This window comes from Hippopotamus amphibius, chromosome 13 (assembly GCF_030028045.1).
Source record: "Hippopotamus amphibius kiboko isolate mHipAmp2 chromosome 13, mHipAmp2.hap2, whole genome shotgun sequence".
NCBI classification, from domain to species: Eukaryota; Metazoa; Chordata; class Mammalia; order Artiodactyla; family Hippopotamidae; genus Hippopotamus; species Hippopotamus amphibius.
Genome location: NC_080198.1, coordinates 30,967,858 through 30,985,976, shown reverse-complemented (window position 1 = coordinate 30,985,976; position 18,119 = coordinate 30,967,858). Strand labels below are relative to the sequence as shown.

The following is an 18,119-nucleotide window of genomic DNA, read 5'->3' as shown; positions in this document are numbered from 1 at the left end:
TTTCCTCTCTCCACAGCTCAAGTACAGGCATCTCTGTCCCCTCAGCCACTGGCATTCCTGAGAGGCATCATAGGCGGACACAGAGTATCAACTAATGTCACTTTGGTTTTGTTTCCTATGTTAAGATTTCCCATGTTACAACAGATAAGGAGAGGTGGCCAGGTAATAACCCAAGAGAAAAGAGAGTTTTATTTGATATAATTATTAAGGCCTAAAAATGATGATGTATTTCACATCATGATATGATAGAAAAAAATGTGCCTCGGAAAAATATTAATATATATATTGGAAAAGAGTATTACAAAATGTTTTAAATGGATCTATTCAAAGGTACATCTCTGCTACTTGCCCCTGTGTACCCTAACATTTCCACCTCAGTATGAAAATAAGCGTGGTCCAGGGAGGAGGAAAATTAGGAATATCAGCTAACTTACTGCCAGTATCACTTCCACAAGGGAAAAATTCATGTCTGCCATGCACCCAAGTTGTGTGTGAATGGGTGTTTACCTGATGCCATGTGCCTCAGTGTCTGTCTCTACTGCATGACCCTGCCTGCTGTCCCTGCCTGACAGAGACTACATTTCCCCAGGAACACTTGCCTTGATCTCCTACAGAAACATTAACTCACAAATAAACATCACCATAACCTTAAAGAGAGTATGAATTCTAAACGCGATGAGAATTAAGTCTTCAATGACTAGACAAAGTGCATTGCAAACTGAAAATGGAAACTGTTTATAGGCAAAAAAAACTAGTCGACATTTTTCAACTGGCAATGTCTTGTGTAATTTTTTTTAATTGGCTGAAAAATATTTTAGGATAAATTAAATACAATATACCAGCTTTTTTAAGAGGCTTTTTAATATGAAAAATAAAGCAATGACACCCAGCAGCAATAAGTACACCTAACGCCCAGATATTAATTGCTAAAAACTATTCTTCAATAAAAAGAAACAGGGCTCCTTGGAGGGGTGGCTGATAATAGGGCTGGGGCAGGAAAAATATAAGATGAGCCTAGAGCATCTTGTGGTGCCAGAAAGAAAGGAAGTGTCAAAAAAAAAGAAGAGAGCACGTCTAAAAGATACAGAAACAAATCTAAAAAAAGGTACCAATGTTCAAAATGGGAACAATCTGATGAATAAAATAAATAACAATAGTACTAGATTATAACCCAAATAATAAATTGAGTATCTTTGAGTCCATACTACTGATATAGATATAGCTAAGATACAGAGATGGATGGGTGGATGGATGGATGGATGGATGGATGGGTGAAAAGGGACTTCTCTTTTACAAGAATTCCAACTAATAATTGTAGAAGGAATAAGGAAAATAGAAAATCATTATTATAACACCAGAGTCATAATAGTTACTATGGGAAAGATCCACTTTTGGATGCTGAAATAAGCAGGCAAAGTTTGAGAAACAAGATACTGGACAGTCTCAAAGTATCTCCAACAAAATAAGTATTTACTAATTACAAAGAGAAAAACAGTAGATTTACAGTGGGTAAATCTGGCAGACATCATCTTAACCAAGTGATCAAGGTTAAAATCACCAAATAATAAGACATTTTAACACCATGTACTCTTTGATACAACGCACCAAGAAGAGCACATCACACCTGGAGTATTCTTCCCAATAATGCATGACCCCAGGCTGACCATAAAAACATACCAGAAATACCCAAATTGAGAGACACACTACAAAATATCTGACCAATATTCTTCCAAAGTGTCAAGGTCATGAAATATAAGAAAAGAATAGGGAACTTCCGCAGACTGGAGAGGGAGCTATGACACCTGTATGCAATGCAGGCACCTGGACTGGATTCTGAAAAAAAAGGACATTAATAGAAAAACTAGTGAAATCAAATAAACTCTGTTGCTTAATATACAGTATCATGTCAATGTTATATTCTTAGTTTTGATAATTGTACTATGTTTATATAAAATGTTAACATTAAAGGAAGCTGAATTACTTTTGTAACTTTAAAATTATCTCAAAATAAGGTTTTTAAAAAAGTAACACCTCTATTTCATATCATATGCAAAAAGTAACCCAAAGTGGATCAAAGACCTAAGTGTAAAAACTAAAAGTATAAAGCTCTTAGAAGAAAACAAAGGAATAAATCTTTATGACTGGGGATTAGGCAACGGTTTCTAAGCTATAATACCAAAACACAAGCAACCATAAATAAATTGGACTTCATCAAAATTTAAAGCTTTTGTGCTTCAAAGGACACTACCAAGAAAGTGAAGACAAACTGCAGAATGGGAGCAAATATTTGCAAATCATATATCTGATAAGGGTCTAGAGTACAGAATCTATAAAGAACTCATAATTCAACAATTAAAAGTCAAATAACCTAATTTTTAAAGGGCAAAGGATTTGATTAGACATTTCTCCAAAAAAGACACACAAAAGGCCAATAAGCACATGAAAAGACACTCAATGTCATTAGTCATTAGGGAAATGCAAATAAAACTACAGTAAGATACCACCTCATACCTCTAGGATGGCTGTAATCAAAAGGACAAAGTGGTAGCAAGGATATGGAGAAATTAGAACCCTCATACATTACTGATGAAAATGTGAAATTGTCACATTGGAAAACCATTTAGTAGCTTCTCATAAAATTAAACATGGAGTTACCATATGACCCAGCAATTTCACTCTTAGAGATATATCCAAGAGGAGTGAAAAACACACATTCACACAAAAATGCTATTATAAACATTCATAACAGCATTATTCATCATAGCCGAAAAGTGGAAATAATCCAAATTTCCATTAAATGATGATGTGTGTATATATATTGTGATGTATCCACATAATGCGATGGATGTATGTACAAAATGCTATGTATCCATATAATGATACAAAACTCAACCATACAAAGGAATGAAGTACCAATACATAGTACAACATGGACGAATCTTGAAAACATACTAAGTGAAAGAAGCCAGACACAAAAGGTCACATGTTGTATGATTCCATTCATATGAAATATACAGAAAAGGAGAATCCATAGAGACAAAGCAGATAAACAGTTGCCAGGGGCTGAAGGGGAGAGGGGAATGGGTCCTGACTGGAAGAGGAGGTAAGGTAAATTTGGGGGCAGTAATAATATTGTTTCTTGATATCTATGGTAGTGACATGGTATATTCACTCTATGAAAATTCACCAAAATATAGACTTAGAATTTGTGCACTTTTCTATATGTATGTTACACTGCAATGAAAATGTTTACTTATTTTAAAAAGTGGGGAAAATGGCCTGATATCACAGTTTCCTCAAGTCTAAGATTTCCACTTCCTCAAGATCTAAGTTAAATTATGCTACTAGAAAACGTGATCAGTTTGAAAATGGAATAAACAGTAAAGCATCTCTCAAAGAGTAAAGTTTAGGTACACTTTTCCACATTTCACATCATTCATCACAATAAGTACAAAAACAAAAAGTACTCGTGAAAGAACTAACTAGACAGGGGAACATCCCAGATTATCTCCACTTTATGTAATTTCATAACGGAATCAGAGATTGGTAACACCAAAGAAGCCTTTGTAGAATCTGGGAGCCTAAGAAGTTCAAGAGGTCACTAAGGTTTTAAATCTCAAATATAGAACTACATCAAGCTACCACAAAGTGCTATTTCACTAGGAAATTTAAAGGCCATTATTAGTACCCTGCAAATCCTCCCAACATTCACTGTTGAATGGCCTACCTTCCATGCTAGATTGTAAACTCAATGAAGGAAGGGATGACCAAGGCTTTATCTCCAGAACATACCACTGTCTGGATATGGTAGTTGCCTAATAATATCTGAACAGATGGCTCAATAAGAAATTATAGCAACATGCACTTATACACACCCATTTCGATTAAAACAGTGAGCATGCTGAGGATCAAACACTGAGGCTATGGGTCACCCAGAAGAGAGAAACAAAGAAAACCTTTCACACAACGGTCTTTATCCCTCTCAGAAAAATAAACAGAAACTTTGCTAAGATAGAGAAAACCATGGTTACTACTCCAAGTTCCACCCTACTAGGAGATAAGGGGGAATAAATAAACAGTGACTAAAAAAAAACAGAAGTGGGAAAGAAAGGAGAGTCAATTCTGCTAACTGCTCTTTTAAAAACGGCATAAGTGCAGGGCTTCATCTTCAATTTGTTAGGAAAAAAAGCGCCTGGGGGGCAGGGGGGGGAGGGGGAGGGAGCGGCAGAATCAGTACTCAAATGATTATAAACTGTCCTGCTTTTTATAATTTAACTGGCCTGAAATTCTTCTCACCAAAGAGGTGAAATAGAAACTATATGTACATAAAATTGGCTATGTCATAGATTATCAGCAAAGTGAAACCTAATAAACTTGATTCCCAGAAAGTGCTTCAAATACTTGTGATTGACATAACTTTAGCCTGGATGATTCACATCCAAAGTTGTGTATTTTTTAGATGAATTTAAGGCAAAATAATAGGAGTGAAGGAATAGTCAAGATAGTCCCACTGATTATTGAATGTGTAAAGACACTAATTATAAAAAGGGGCTAACATACCGGGCATGCATTAAATGACAGACATTAATTTTTATATGCTTTATTTTATCTCAGTACCTCCAACAACACTCTCAAGACATTTATTTTCCCATTTTATAATTGAGGAAAATGAGACTCAGATAATTGAAGAAATCAGACAATTAGCATATGTTTAACACCCCAAAGCGTGTGCTCTTTTCACTAGGTTGAAATTCTGTCCAAGAAGTTGATAGGCCATAGCCTTCAAGAAGGGGAAAGCCACCAATGATTTCTCGATTCTTATAAAATCGGGGGCTGGAGAGATTCAAGAGGTAAGCTTACTACCGGCATATACCCAGAGAAAACCAGAATCCAAAAAGAAACATGTACCGTAATGTTTACTGCAGCACTATTTACAATAGCCAGGCCATGGAAACAACCTAAATGCCCATCAACAAATGAACGGATAGGACCCGGGTCCGCGCTCGCCCGGGAGGTGCTGGACGCAGGGCGAGCGCGGACCCGCGCGGGATGTCTGGGGCCGCCGCAACATGCGGGCGCCGCGTCGGCCTCGTCACTGACTCCACCGCAGCCCAGCCTGAGAGAAGCGCGAGTTGTGGGGGCCGCGGGGAGGCCACGTCTCGGGGCTACGGGGGTGACCGGGTGCAGAGGTGAGCGCAGGGTTAGAAAAATGGCTGAATTGAAAATCCTGGAAGGCGTTCCTGCCGGGCCTCGGAGGCTGGCGTCAAGACCAGGGAAGTAAATGAACATTTATTTCTTTGCAAACCGGCCGGTAAAGACTCGCTCCCTGTAGCCTTGGTGCTAAAAATACGACGCTTTCTTTGGACCGCCTGCCGAGCTTTGTCCCTCACCTTTATCCTGAGAAGATGGCTGAGAGGATTCTTGAGGGGGAAGGGAGGAGGCTGGAGGTAAGACCTTTGGTAGAGAGAGGTATTCACACCGCTGGCGGGGCTCTGGTGTTAAAAGGGCTGACCTCTGAGATCTCAACCCGCCTATCTGAAAAATGAGGCCCAGGCATGCCATTGGGCCTTAAACGCATTCAGGTGGCGGAAGGCTAGGCTATTTGCTCCGCTGGAAACTCGGATCTGTCAAAACTGAGCAAGAGAGTAGTTGCATCACGTTCTAGTAAGAGCAACCAACAGGTTAAGTCCAATGTAAGGAGGCCATCTTGAAACGGAACTGTTTGGTCCGTTCCCAGTTTTTTCTTATTAAGGGGGATGCAGTCTGCCTGTGACACCCCAGGCAGCTCAGAGACCTCCTTGGAGAACCCGTCCATCCATTCGTCCTTGGGCAGACAGTGGGCGCTTGAATGAGTGCCCCGTCTGTGCCAGACCCTGTTTTGATGCTGAGGATACCGCAATAAACAAGACAGCGGAAGCCTCTTGCTCCATAAGGCAGATTTTTGGTGGAGGAGACATACTTGCAAGTTGAAGTAAATGCTGAGACAAAAACAAGGGACTGGGATAGAGAACAAGAGCAACCTTAGAGCCAGCAGGGGAAATGTCTTTGAGGAGGTGATGTTGAAACTGAAATCAAGAGAATGAGGAGATAGCCTTGGGGAAGGCCAGGCAGAGACATTCCAAGTCAAGAACAGTTTTATTGAGACCCAGAGAAAGCTGTGAATATGTCAAAGAGCTAAAAAAAACAAAACAAAACAAAAACAAACCTGTGTGGGTAGAGTAGCAAGTCTGGGAAATAGAGCCAGGATGAAGTGGGGAGGTGGGCAGCAACCAGGCCATGCAAGACTGTATCTAGGAATGGAGACTTTTTATTAAACCATTGAAGGATTTTATGCACAAGAAAAAAAAAAAAAACTGAATGGATAAAGAAGATGTGGCATATATATATACAATGGAATATTACTCAGCTATAAAAAGGAATGAAATGGAGCCATATGTAATGAGGTGGATAGACCTAGAGTCCGTCATACAGAGTGAAGTAAGCCAGAAAGAGAAAAACAAATACTGTATGCTAACTCATATATACGGAATCTAAAAAAAAAAAAGTGGTACTGATGAACCCAGTGACAGCACAAGAATAAGGATGCAGATGCAGAGAATGGACTAGAGGACACAGGGTTGGGGGGGCGGGGGGCAAAGGGGAAGCTGGGATGAAGTGCAACAGTAGCATAGACATATATATACTACTAACTGTAAAACAGCTAGTGGGAAGTTGCTATATAACAAAGGGAGATCAACTCAATGATGAGTGATGCCTTGGAGGGCTGGGACAAGGAGGGTGGGGGGGAGTTGTGGGAGGGAGGGGATATGGGGATATGTGTATAAATACAGCTGATTCACTTTGGTGTACCTCAAAAACTGGTAGAAGAGTGTAAAGCAATTATATTCCAATAAAGAGCTTAAAGAAAAAAAAAAGTAAAAACTTTTCAATTATAAGATAAATAAGGACTAGGGGAGTAATGTACAAAAAAAAAGAGGTAAGCTCAAATTATAGATATGTCACCTCCTATGATGTTCTATGAGTTCTGTGAGTTCTCATGATTTAAAGGCCCTCAAAAACATGAAGTCCATCTCTAAGGAAGTGTGTACAGGTAGCAAACAGCTCTTCACACCATGAAGAAAAAAAGGAACTACTAAATATCCAAATTGGGGAAATACTTAAATAAATTATGGTCCATAAAATTATATTTATGAAGAATTTTTTTTTTAATTGGCTGTGTTGGGTCTTCGTTGCTGCACACGGGCTTTCTCTAGTTGCAGAGAGCGGGGGCTACTCTTCACTGTGGTGCGTGGGCTCCTCATTGCCATAGCTTCTCTTGTTGAGAAGCACGGGGTCTAGGTGCGTGGGCTTCAATAGTTGAGGCACAAGGGCTCAACAGTTGTGGCTCACAGGCTCTAAAGTACAGGCTCAATAGTTGTGGTGCATGGGCTTAGTTGCTCCGTAGCATGTGGGATCTTCCTGGAGCAGGGATCAAACCCATGGTCCCTGCATTGGCAGGCGGATTCTTAACCACTATGCCACCTAGGAAGCCCTGAAGAATCTTTAATGATATGGCAAATTGTTTATGAGAATGCTTATCAATAAAGACAGACTCTCACAGCAGACCTGTTTGGGGGACTGCTGCCCAGATCATGCTTTCAAGTGTCCTTCCCTTCTGCAGGGGTGAGCCTAAGTGGCTACTACCGTTACTGAAACACTGTCTGCTTACCACAACTGAATGAACAAAACCACCTGACCCATGCTGAACCAATAAGACACCGTAGTATCTGAATTAAGCCTCTGCCTGATAGAAGGAAATTACCTCAACATAATAAAAGCCATATATGACAAACCAACAGCCAACATCATTCTAAATGGTGAAAAACTGAAAGCATTCCCTCTAAGGACAGGAACAAGACAAGGGTGCCCACTATCACCATTATTATTCAACATAGTTTTAGAAGTGTTAGCCACAGCAATCAGGGAAGAAAATGAAATAAAAGGAATCCAAATTGGAAAGAAGAAGTAACATTGTCACTCTTTGCAGATGACATGATATTATACATAGAAAACCCTAAAGGTTCTACCAGAAAACTGCTAGCACTAATTGATGAATTTAGTAAAGTAGTAGGATATAAAATTAATGCACAGAAATCTCTTGCATGCCTATACACTAACAACACAAGAGCAGAAGGAGAAATTAAGGAAACTCTCCCATTTACCATTACAACAAAAAGAATAAATTACCTAGGAATAAATCTGCCTAAGGAGGCAAAAGATCTGTATGCAGAAAACTATAAGACACTGATGAAAGAAATCAAAGACAATACAAACAGATGGAGAGACATACCATGTTCCTGGATTGGAAGAATCAATATTGTGAAAATGAATATCCTACCTAAAGCAATTTACAGATTCAACGCAATACCTATCAAATTACCAATGGCATTTTTCACAGAACTAGAACAAGAAATCTTACGATTTTTATGGAAAAGCCAAAGACCACGAATAGCCAAAGCAATCTTGAGAAGGAAAGATGGAGGTGGTGGAATTAGGCTTCCTGACTTCAAACTATACTACAAGGCCACAGTGATCAAGACAGTATGGTACTGGCACAAAAATAGAAAGGTAGATCAATGGAACAGAATAGGGAACCCAGAGGTAAACCCACGCACATATGGGCACCTTATCTTTGACAAAGGAGGCAAGAATATACAATGGAAAAAAGAGAGCCTCTTCAATAAGTGGTGCTGGGAAAACTGGACAGCAACATGTAAAAGAATGAAATTAGAACACTTCCTAACACCATACACAAAAATAAACTCCAAATGGATTAAAGACCTACATGTAAGGCCAGACACTATAAAACTCCTAGAGGAAAACACAGGCAGAACACTCTATGACATCCATCAAAGCAAGATCCTTTTAGACCCACCTCCTAGAATCATGGAAATAAAATCAAGAATAAACAAATGAGACCTAATGAGACTTAAAAGCTTTAGCACAGCAAAAGAAACCATAAACAAGACAAGAAGATAACCCCCAGAATGGGAGAAAATACTTGCCAATGAAGCAACAGACAAAGGATAAATCTCCAAAATATACAAACAGCTCATGCAGCTTAATACCAAAAAAGCAAATAACCCAATCCACAAATGGGTGGGAGACCTAAACTGACATTTCTCCAAAGAAGACATGCAGATGACTAACAAACACATGAAAAGATGCTCAACATCACTAATCATTAGAGAAATGCAAGTCAAAGCCACAATGAGGTATCACCTCATACCGGTCAGAATAGCCATCATCAAAAAATCTAGAAACAACAAATGTTGGAGAGGGTGTGGAGAAAAGGGAACTCTCCTGCACTGCTGGTGGGAATGTAAGCTGGTACAGCCACTATGGAAAACAGTTTGGAGGTTCCTTAAAAAACTAAAAATGGAACTACCATATGACCCAGTAATCCCACTACTGGGCATATACCCAGAGAAAACCATAATTCAAAAAGAAACATGTACTATAATGTTCATTGCAGCTCTATTTACAATAGCCAGGACATGGAAGCAACCTAAATGCCCATCAACAGATGAATGGATAAAGAAGATGTGGCATATATATACAATGGAATATTACTCAGCCTTAAAAAGGAATGAAACTGAACTATATGTAATGAGGTGGACAGACCTAGAGACTGTCATACAGAGTGAAGTAAGCCGGAAAGAGAATAACAAATACTGTATGCTAACTCATATATACAGAATCTAAAAAAATGGTACTGATGAACCCAGTGACAGGGCAAGAATAAAGATGCAGATGCAGAGAATGGACTTGAGGACACGGGATTGGGGGGGCGGGGGGCGCAAAGGGGAAGCTGGGACGAAGTGAGACAGTAGCATAGACATAGATACACTACCAAATGTAAAATAGATAGCTAGTGGGAAGTTGCTGTATAACAAAGGGAGATCAACTTAATGATGGGTAATACTTTAGAGGGCCAGGACAGGGAGGGTGGGAGGCAGTCGCAGGAGGGAGGGGATATGGGGATATATGTATAAATACAGCTGATTCACTTTGGTGTACCTCAAAAGCTGGTACAAGAGTGTAAAGCAATTATATTCCAATAAAGAGCTTAAAAAAATAACAAATAAAAAAGCTTCTGCCTGGTTCCAGAATACAAAAGTAGAAGTTTGGCTAAAATCAGTACCATGGTAATCCCAAGTCAAGTGAAACGGGGGAGCAGAAATTGAGACCCTCGCAGAGGAAACCAGCCTCAGCACAGAGAATAGAACGGACACGCAAAGAGAAGCAGAGACAAAAGCCCACACAGCTCCACAAAGACAAAGGCAAAAGCCTGGGGCTTTCCAAATCCCATGAGGTTCAACCCTGCTTCCTGCAACTGGGTTCCAAAAGACTCCTTAACAATCAGTTTCTCTTTACTTAAATTTATTTGAGAGGATTTCTGTTCTCAACAATCAAACTAATCCTTGACAGATACAAAATCATACAAAGGAAAAAAAGCTTTAACAAAAATGCCAAATATTAATCTCTTAGTATAATTATGAGTGATGTTTTCCAGTGTTTATAATTTCCTTTCTTGCCAAGTTTTCAACAATGAGCATATTATCACTCAATCAGGAAAGAAAAAACTGGAATAAATGAGGCAATTCTGGATTCAGATAATTAAGGCTTTACCATAAAATCAGGTAAGTTTACAGAGCTGAAAGTGACATAGAGTATATAAAATCCAGGGGATTTCAAACCTTGTTCCCGAGGACTCTTGGTGTCACTGTGGTGATGCCAGGGCCACTTCAGGGGAAAAGAAAGAAGCCGAGTACCTCCTGTAGTCAACACCTTTCGCAGTCTCTTCCAAGCTCAAAAGACCCCCTTCACTGTCCCCTTCTTCTAGGACAGGGTCCCCAATGGACATTTTATGCAACAGAGACCACTCCTCCAACCACCCAGGTCTTCAGCTGATTGTAGCAGAGTGAGAATGCCCGAAACCAGGCCTGAGTACCTTCCTCTGGTGTTTGGAATGGGAATGACATTCACTCTCTTCATTGAAACAGCTGAAAAGGGCAACTTCGCCATAAAGATCACAGGAGCAGAGAAGCTGGTTTGAAGGGGAGCATGAAGCATGAACAAAATCCATAAAACAAGAATATAAACCAGAGGCTTCCCTGGTTCTGGGCTCTAGCCATTTTCTGGAAGTCACTCTAGGTTTGTACCTTGGACATCTTGAAACACTTTCGTGGCCTTAAAGCAAATGTGCCTTTTCTCCTTCAGCTATAGCTTAGTTTCTGTTGTCCACAACCAAATATATACACACAGGCCCTATTTCAACCAGATTAGCCACTAAGGTACATTTGATTTTCATCTACACAGAAAAAAGTTCCCCTACTTCAAAAACAAATACTGATTCTAGTACTTCAACTTCATTTTTCTAGTGAGAAAACCAAGGTCCAAAGGCCTTTTCTTCACAAAGCAAAAGTTTGGGGTTCTCTTCATTGAAAATGAAAACAAGAATTTCAGTGCTTCCCAAATACAGACTTACATAGGTCTTACGGAGTCCAAGGCACTATTCCACATGCTTCATCAACATTAACTTACCTAACCCTCACAACAATGCCATGATATAGGCACTGTTATCCTGTCACAGAGAAGTGTGAGGCTCAGATGAGCTAAGTCACGTACCACAAGTCACACAGATTCAAGCCTAAGCAGTCTAGCTCTAGAGTCTGAGTTCTTTCTCGACAGTCTACATTATTTCTTTAGTAGGGATTTAAGCTTAAATAAGTGGCATTGTTTATCCATGTTTAAAATTTGCAAATGGTACTTTCTGTCATGGCAGAACAGACTTCTTAAGTCTCTTTCAAGCCTAAGACTCAATGACTGCATTTCCGATAACACAACTGAGTTGGAGGATATTCTGTCCAAACTTAGTATTTAATGTATTTTTTCCCTGAGATCTTTATTGGAGTGTAACTGTTTTACAGCCGTTGTGCACTTTCCACTGTGCAACAAAGTGAATTGGCTGTATTTACACATACATCCCCATAATCCCCTCCCTCTTGAGCCTCCCTCCCCTCCTCCCTATCCCACCCCTCTAGGTCATCACCAAGCATCAAGTTGATCTCCCTATGTTATGCAACTGCTTCCCACTAGCTGTGTATCTTACATTTGGTAGTGTATATATGTCTATGCTACCCTCTCACTTCGTCTCAGCTGTCCCGTCGCCAGCACCCCCACCCCCGTGTCCTCAAGACCATTCTTTACATTTGCGGCTTTATTCTTGTCCTGCTCCTAGGTTCATCAGTACGTTAACCTATTTTTTCATCACCTTCCCGTCTGAATCCCTATGGTTGTGTGCTATAGGAAGTAGAGCTGGGACTATTATGTCATTTCTCCAACACAATTCTATACTTACCTTCTTGCCCCATTACAGCCACCCCCACCTACTATTTTTGGCCTGGATATTGCCATAATACAAAAGTGAAATATACTTTCAACTATTTTGTGTTTTATATATATATATATATATATATACATATAATTTATTTATTTATTTTATTGGCTGTGTTGGGTCTTTTTTACTGTGAGCGGGCTTTCTTTTTAGTTGCAGTGAGGGGGCTATTCTTCGTTGTGGTGCGTGGGCTCCTCGTTACTGTGGTTTCTCTTGTTGTGAAGCATGGGCTTTAGGCACGTGGGCTTCAGTAACTGAAGCATATGGGCTCAACAGTTGTGGCTCACGGGCTCTAAAGTGCAGGCTCAATAGCTGCGGCGCACGGGCTTAGTTGCTCCTTGGCATGTGGGATCTTCCTGCAGCAGGGATCAAACCCGTGCCCCCTGCATTGGCAAGTGGCTTCTCAACCACTGCGCCACCTAGGAAGCCCCTATTTTATTATATTAATTATTAATTTGTATTCCTTTTCCTTCATGTAATAGTGGCAATATTCCACATTTCTCAGGAAAACAAAACAAAATTAAATTGTGTTGCTTCTCAATGTGTTTATCTTTCTTGGGATCCTTTATTAGAGAATCTTCCCCACCCTCACCCTATACCTTCTAAAATCAGTGATTTTTAATCTAAAGACAATGCAACAGAAGGTCCATAAATGACCCCCAGACAGTCCATGATTTCGTATTAGCATTTTCCTAATGGAGAGAGTTCATGAAGTTCATAACTTATTTGCATCCTGGACCTTTAAAAAATGTGAAGAACCACAGACCTAAAGAAAACAGTGCAGTAGCATATACCATAGGAAATGAAATTCAAAATAGTCTCAGTGATTCACATTTTTATAGCACCTCAATACTTGCTAAGTATTGTTTATTTGATCAGAAAAAACATACAAATTATAAAGTATGCCCAAATTGTGAGAGTCCAAAAGGATCTCCTTTAACTATTTAAAAATGTAATCAACTACAACAACTCAATCCTATGCTTTTAGATTAAACTGTATTTTGCTATACATATAGCTTCAGGTTAATACGTCAATGTAAATGATAGATGACATAAATCTCTTCTTGATAGTCTTTGGGAACTGTTGTTTCCATCTCAAAGTACTGTTCATGTATTCACTCAATCAATTTTTTACTGAACATCATCATGTGCCAGGCGCTGCCTTTAGCCCTATCTGCTAGTGTGATTAATTCTTGGTTCTCCTCTAAACTGTAGTCTTACTCTATAAATATAGGTTAGAGTATATCCTTCATATACGTATGCCCAGCAACCAGGATAATCCCTAGATTTTAGTGGAAACAATGTATATTGAGCTGCGTAATGATAAAACACAGAGAAGACAGGCTGGATACACACTCCACATTAACAAATACCTCCCCGGCCAATTGTCGTAGTCAACTCATGCCACTAAAGTCAGAATGAGATGATTCACTAAAATCTGTCATTGCCACCAAAACAAACAAAAAAACCTTCTGAACATAGCTCCTTCTGATCACGTTTTTCTTGGATACATAAGACAAGCAATCTCTTATGCTACAAAAGGGACCTTAAATAATGTCAAAATGACAAGGCCTTTCAACAAGGCACTATCAAAATGGAAAACTTGACAAATTCACAAGCGAACGATTTTCCTTATGTTTATCTTGTTATTAGCTTTACAGGACGTTTCAGAAGCAGCATCAAGAAAAAACAAATGAGGAACAAAAGGAGGAAACGGAGAAAAACCCTACTGAGAGAAGCATTTCGGCTCAGGCTGAGTGGAATGCTCTGAGAGTCGCTGCAAATGACCAAAACAATCTGTGAGTCTAAAAAAAGTGGGTTGTGTAAGGCTTGGCTGTTACAGTTCACCATATGTCAGGGGCATTGTTCGCTTCTTGAAAAAGTCCCAAACATCCTGCCTGCGGTCTTCTCCGGGTGCCGCTAACCATTCTAGTTATTCCTGCGACACCCGGTTAAAAAAAAAAGAACAAGAAAACACGACCATCAACAAGTATTTAGGAGGAGCCCAGAGAGAACTTTTCACCCTTAGCCACAGCCCACGATCCTCCCACGGGAACTGCCTCTGGACCACAGCCCGGCGGACGGCGGAGGGGCTGCCGGCCACGCCCGGATGCACAGACGCCGGGGTCCAGGCCGGCCGGCTCGCGGGCCACACGCTCCGCTGGGCCCTCCCGGGCGCAGGGACCGGGACGCGGCGCGGGGGCAAAGCGCGGCCGGGCCTCACCTCCACGGCTTGGCCCAGCTCCAGGTCGAAGCCCACCACACACACGCAGTGCAGCCAGGCTGAGAAGCCGTCCCAGCGCAGCAGGCCCCGGCTGCGGCCCTCGTCCTCTTCATCGTCCTCCGGCGCGGCTCCCGCCGCCACCACGGCCCGCGCCTCTCGTTCCTCGTCCGCCGCCACCGCCTCGTCCGACGGCCCGCGGGAGCCGGGCCCCGAGCCTGCCAGGCCCCGCAGAGCCATCCGCCGCCCCCTGGCTGTTCGCGCCGCCTCCACCGCGGACCGCGCCGCAGAGCGCGCTCGGCTCGCGCAGGCGCAGCCGCAGCTGCCGCAGCCGCGGGGGACGGGTTCGGCCGGGGCGGGGTGGGGCGGGGCGGGGCAGGGCAGGGCAGAGCGGGGCGGGGCCCCGACCCACGTGACCCTGGGAGCCAGGCTCTGCACTGATCCTCCAGTTTTTGCCGCGGCGACTCGAGAACTTAGCGCAGGCACTTGACTGGGATTGTGAAGCCCGCTGTAGCCTCCTTGCTTTAAAGTTCTTCGAGACTGAAACAGTGAATCGTGGAATCCTCCTTCGCAGTCCAGAGACGAGGGAATGAATTATTCTTGGAATGACACCGTTCATAATTGTAAGGTATTATCAAATTGTTAAAACTTAATGGGGTACTTCCCTGGTGGTGCAGTGGTTAAGAATCCGCCTGCCAATGCAAGGGACACGGTTTCAGCCCTGGCCCAGGAAGATCCCACATGCCTCTGAGCAGCTAAGCCCCTGTTCCACAACTGCTGTGCCCGGTGCTCTAGAGCCTCCGGGGCCTAGAGCCCATGCTCCACAAGAAGAGAAGCCCCGCAGTCTATGTACCACAATGAAGAATAGCATCCGCTTGCCACAACTAGAGAAAGCCCGCGCACAGGAACAAATACCCAAAATGGAGCCTAAAAATAATAATAATAAGTTTTTAAAAATAAAATAAGTAAAATAATAATAATTTTTTTAAAAAAACTTAATGATAATGGTGGCTAACATTTATTGAGCACTTACTCTGTGCCAGATGATGTGCCAAGCAAGTATTTGCAAATATTACTTCATTGCATCTAGTAGGCAGACATCATCATAAATTTCATTTTAGATAAACTGAGGTTCTGAGTGGTTACATGAGTAGACAGGCAAGTACTGAAACTCTGATGCAAGCTTACAGTTCGCTCAGGCAATTTGCTGACAGCGATCTGTACCTTCATTCAGCAGCTACCTCACCACCAACCCCGTTCCCACCTTTGTTGGCCTGGTTGTCTGTGACTCAGTCAGCACTTCTCCAGACCTTTTTAGAACACCTCTACAACAACCTGTGGATCATTTTCTCTCAGCAGGGGTCTAGTCTCAGGCAGCTTAATATTTTTGGGGATCAGCATTGGGATGGGCACCCGGGAGGCATGTGGTCTGTTGAATTGTTACTGATTATGGGTTCTGCATGGTACTACTGAGTAGGATTTATTCAGCACCTACAATGTGGAGCATAAACTGCAAAGTGGAAGTAAATAAGAAACATACAATAAACAACCCAATAGAAAAGTGAGTAAAGACAATGGATGGTAACTCACAGTAAATGTTTTTTTTTTTAAATCACAGTACTGGGACTACCCTGATGGCGCAGTGATTAAGAATCCGCCTGCCAATGCCGGGGACGTGAGTTCAAGCCCTGGCCTGGGAAGATCCCACATGCCATGGAGCAACTAAGCCTGTGCACTACAACTACTGAGCCTGTGCTCTAGAACCCATGAGCCAAAAATACTGAACCCATGTGCCACAGTTACTGAAGCCTGTGCACCTAGAACCTGTGCTCTTCAGCAAGAGAAGCCACTGCACTGAGAAGCCCACACACGGCAATGGAGTAGCGCCCACGCTTACCACAACTAGAGAAAGCCCACATGCAGCAACGAAGACCCAACGCAGCCAAAAATAAATAAATAAATAAAATAATAAATAAATCTTAAAAAAAACCCCACATTATTCATGCTTTTTACACACATTATTTTATCTAATTGTCCCAATGGCCAAAAAGGTAGGTCCTAATATTCCCATTTTACAGATAAGGACCCTGAGGCTCCATGAGATGATGATAATGTCTCAGCCAGTAGGTGGCAGAACAAAGACTTAAACCCAAATGTCTCTCACTGAATCTGAGCTCCTAAGAATTTTGCTGCACCACCAAGTCAAATCTATCCTGTTTGACAAGCATTGTTCTGTCTACATCCATAAGATTTTTATTTGAAGTGTTAGGAGCTCTCTTTTCAAGGAGGTCATGTATCCTCAGACATCAGTAGTGATGTTTACAAGAGACTTTCTTTAGGGCATAAGATGAACTAGAGACAACATTAAAGTTAAAGGTCAACTCTTTGGCCGAAGCTATCTGACCTCCTACTCCAGAGAACCACTATAGTTAAGAGAGAAAAAATATATCTGCATTTAAGTAATTCTCTAGACTTGCTCTTAGGAAAGAACAGTAACAGTTTTTAGTATTAAAAACAATATTAGAAAGCACTAAAAATATCAAATTGTACGCTTTAAATATATGCAGTTTGTTGTATGTCAATTATATCTCAATAAAAGTTCTTTTAAAAAAAAAGAAAGAAAGAGCGCTAGACTAGTAGTCAGAAGTTTTGGATTTTAGCACCTCCTCCATCCAGGATCATGGTAGGCAAGCTTTTCCAAGACTGATTCTGCATCAGTAAAATAATACCGATTATTCTAGCCTACTTACATAACTGATTGTGGGGAAGAGCCAAGCTATCACATGCAATGCACACATTTTACTGGACACTACCTCATTATTAACGATTAATGAGTTTAAACAACAGTTGTTCCACAGGCCTGCTTCTTTGACATGTGGACAGACTGCCATTCCCTGCAATGCTGCTTTATAATTTTGGATTAAGAGTAATCTTTTCAAAATGTAGTATCCTGAAAACTATGAAGAGGACCACAAATTTGATGGGAAAGAAAGCAAACCAGGGCTTTAAAGAAGCTTAAAAGAGAAAAAATCATTCTGTCTGCTTTGGGAAAAACAAACACTACTACTCAAATCTTTGTATGCAAAATTCACAACCACCAGGGGAAACAGAAAGTTCCTATGACTTTTTTTCCTTCCACCTTCATAACTTTGATATTTGACCTTAGAGTCAATTTTAACATAGTCTCTATGGTTAATACTTGTATGGGATCTAAGGGAGAAAGGTACTAGCACTTCCTTCTTTCTTGAGGTTCTGTCATTAGAACCTTTGAATCTGTAAGCATCTTAGGTCAGGTTGTCTCTCCAAATCTCCCATCCTATTCATGAATCTTCTGATGTTTGGTCAGCCAGGCACCATTCTAACACCGCTTATTGAAGTAGAGTCACTACCTTGCAAAGCTGCTATTTTCTGAGTTTTGTAAGGGCTAGAAAATTCTTCCTTTTATGGAGACAAGATCAA

General features: G+C 41.2%; 1 protein-coding gene across 6 annotated transcripts in view; it reads right to left on the bottom strand.

Moving 5' to 3' along the window:
* DENND6A (DENN domain containing 6A) overlaps positions 1-14,990 on the bottom strand; it is a 76,112-nt gene extending 61,122 nt beyond the window's left edge. For 4 of the 6 annotated variants that reach the window (XM_057705097.1, XM_057705099.1, XM_057705096.1 and 1 more), the window contains exon 1: positions 14,664-14,990. In XM_057705097.1, the coding sequence (XP_057561080.1) occupies positions 14,664-14,900 (237 nt within the window). In that variant the 5' untranslated portion in view covers positions 14,901-14,990. The remainder of the gene's footprint in view (positions 1-14,663) is intronic. The other 2 variants (XR_009048727.1, XM_057705095.1) reach the window with 1 other exon arrangement.
* Between the last annotated feature and the right edge of the window lie 3,129 nt (positions 14,991-18,119).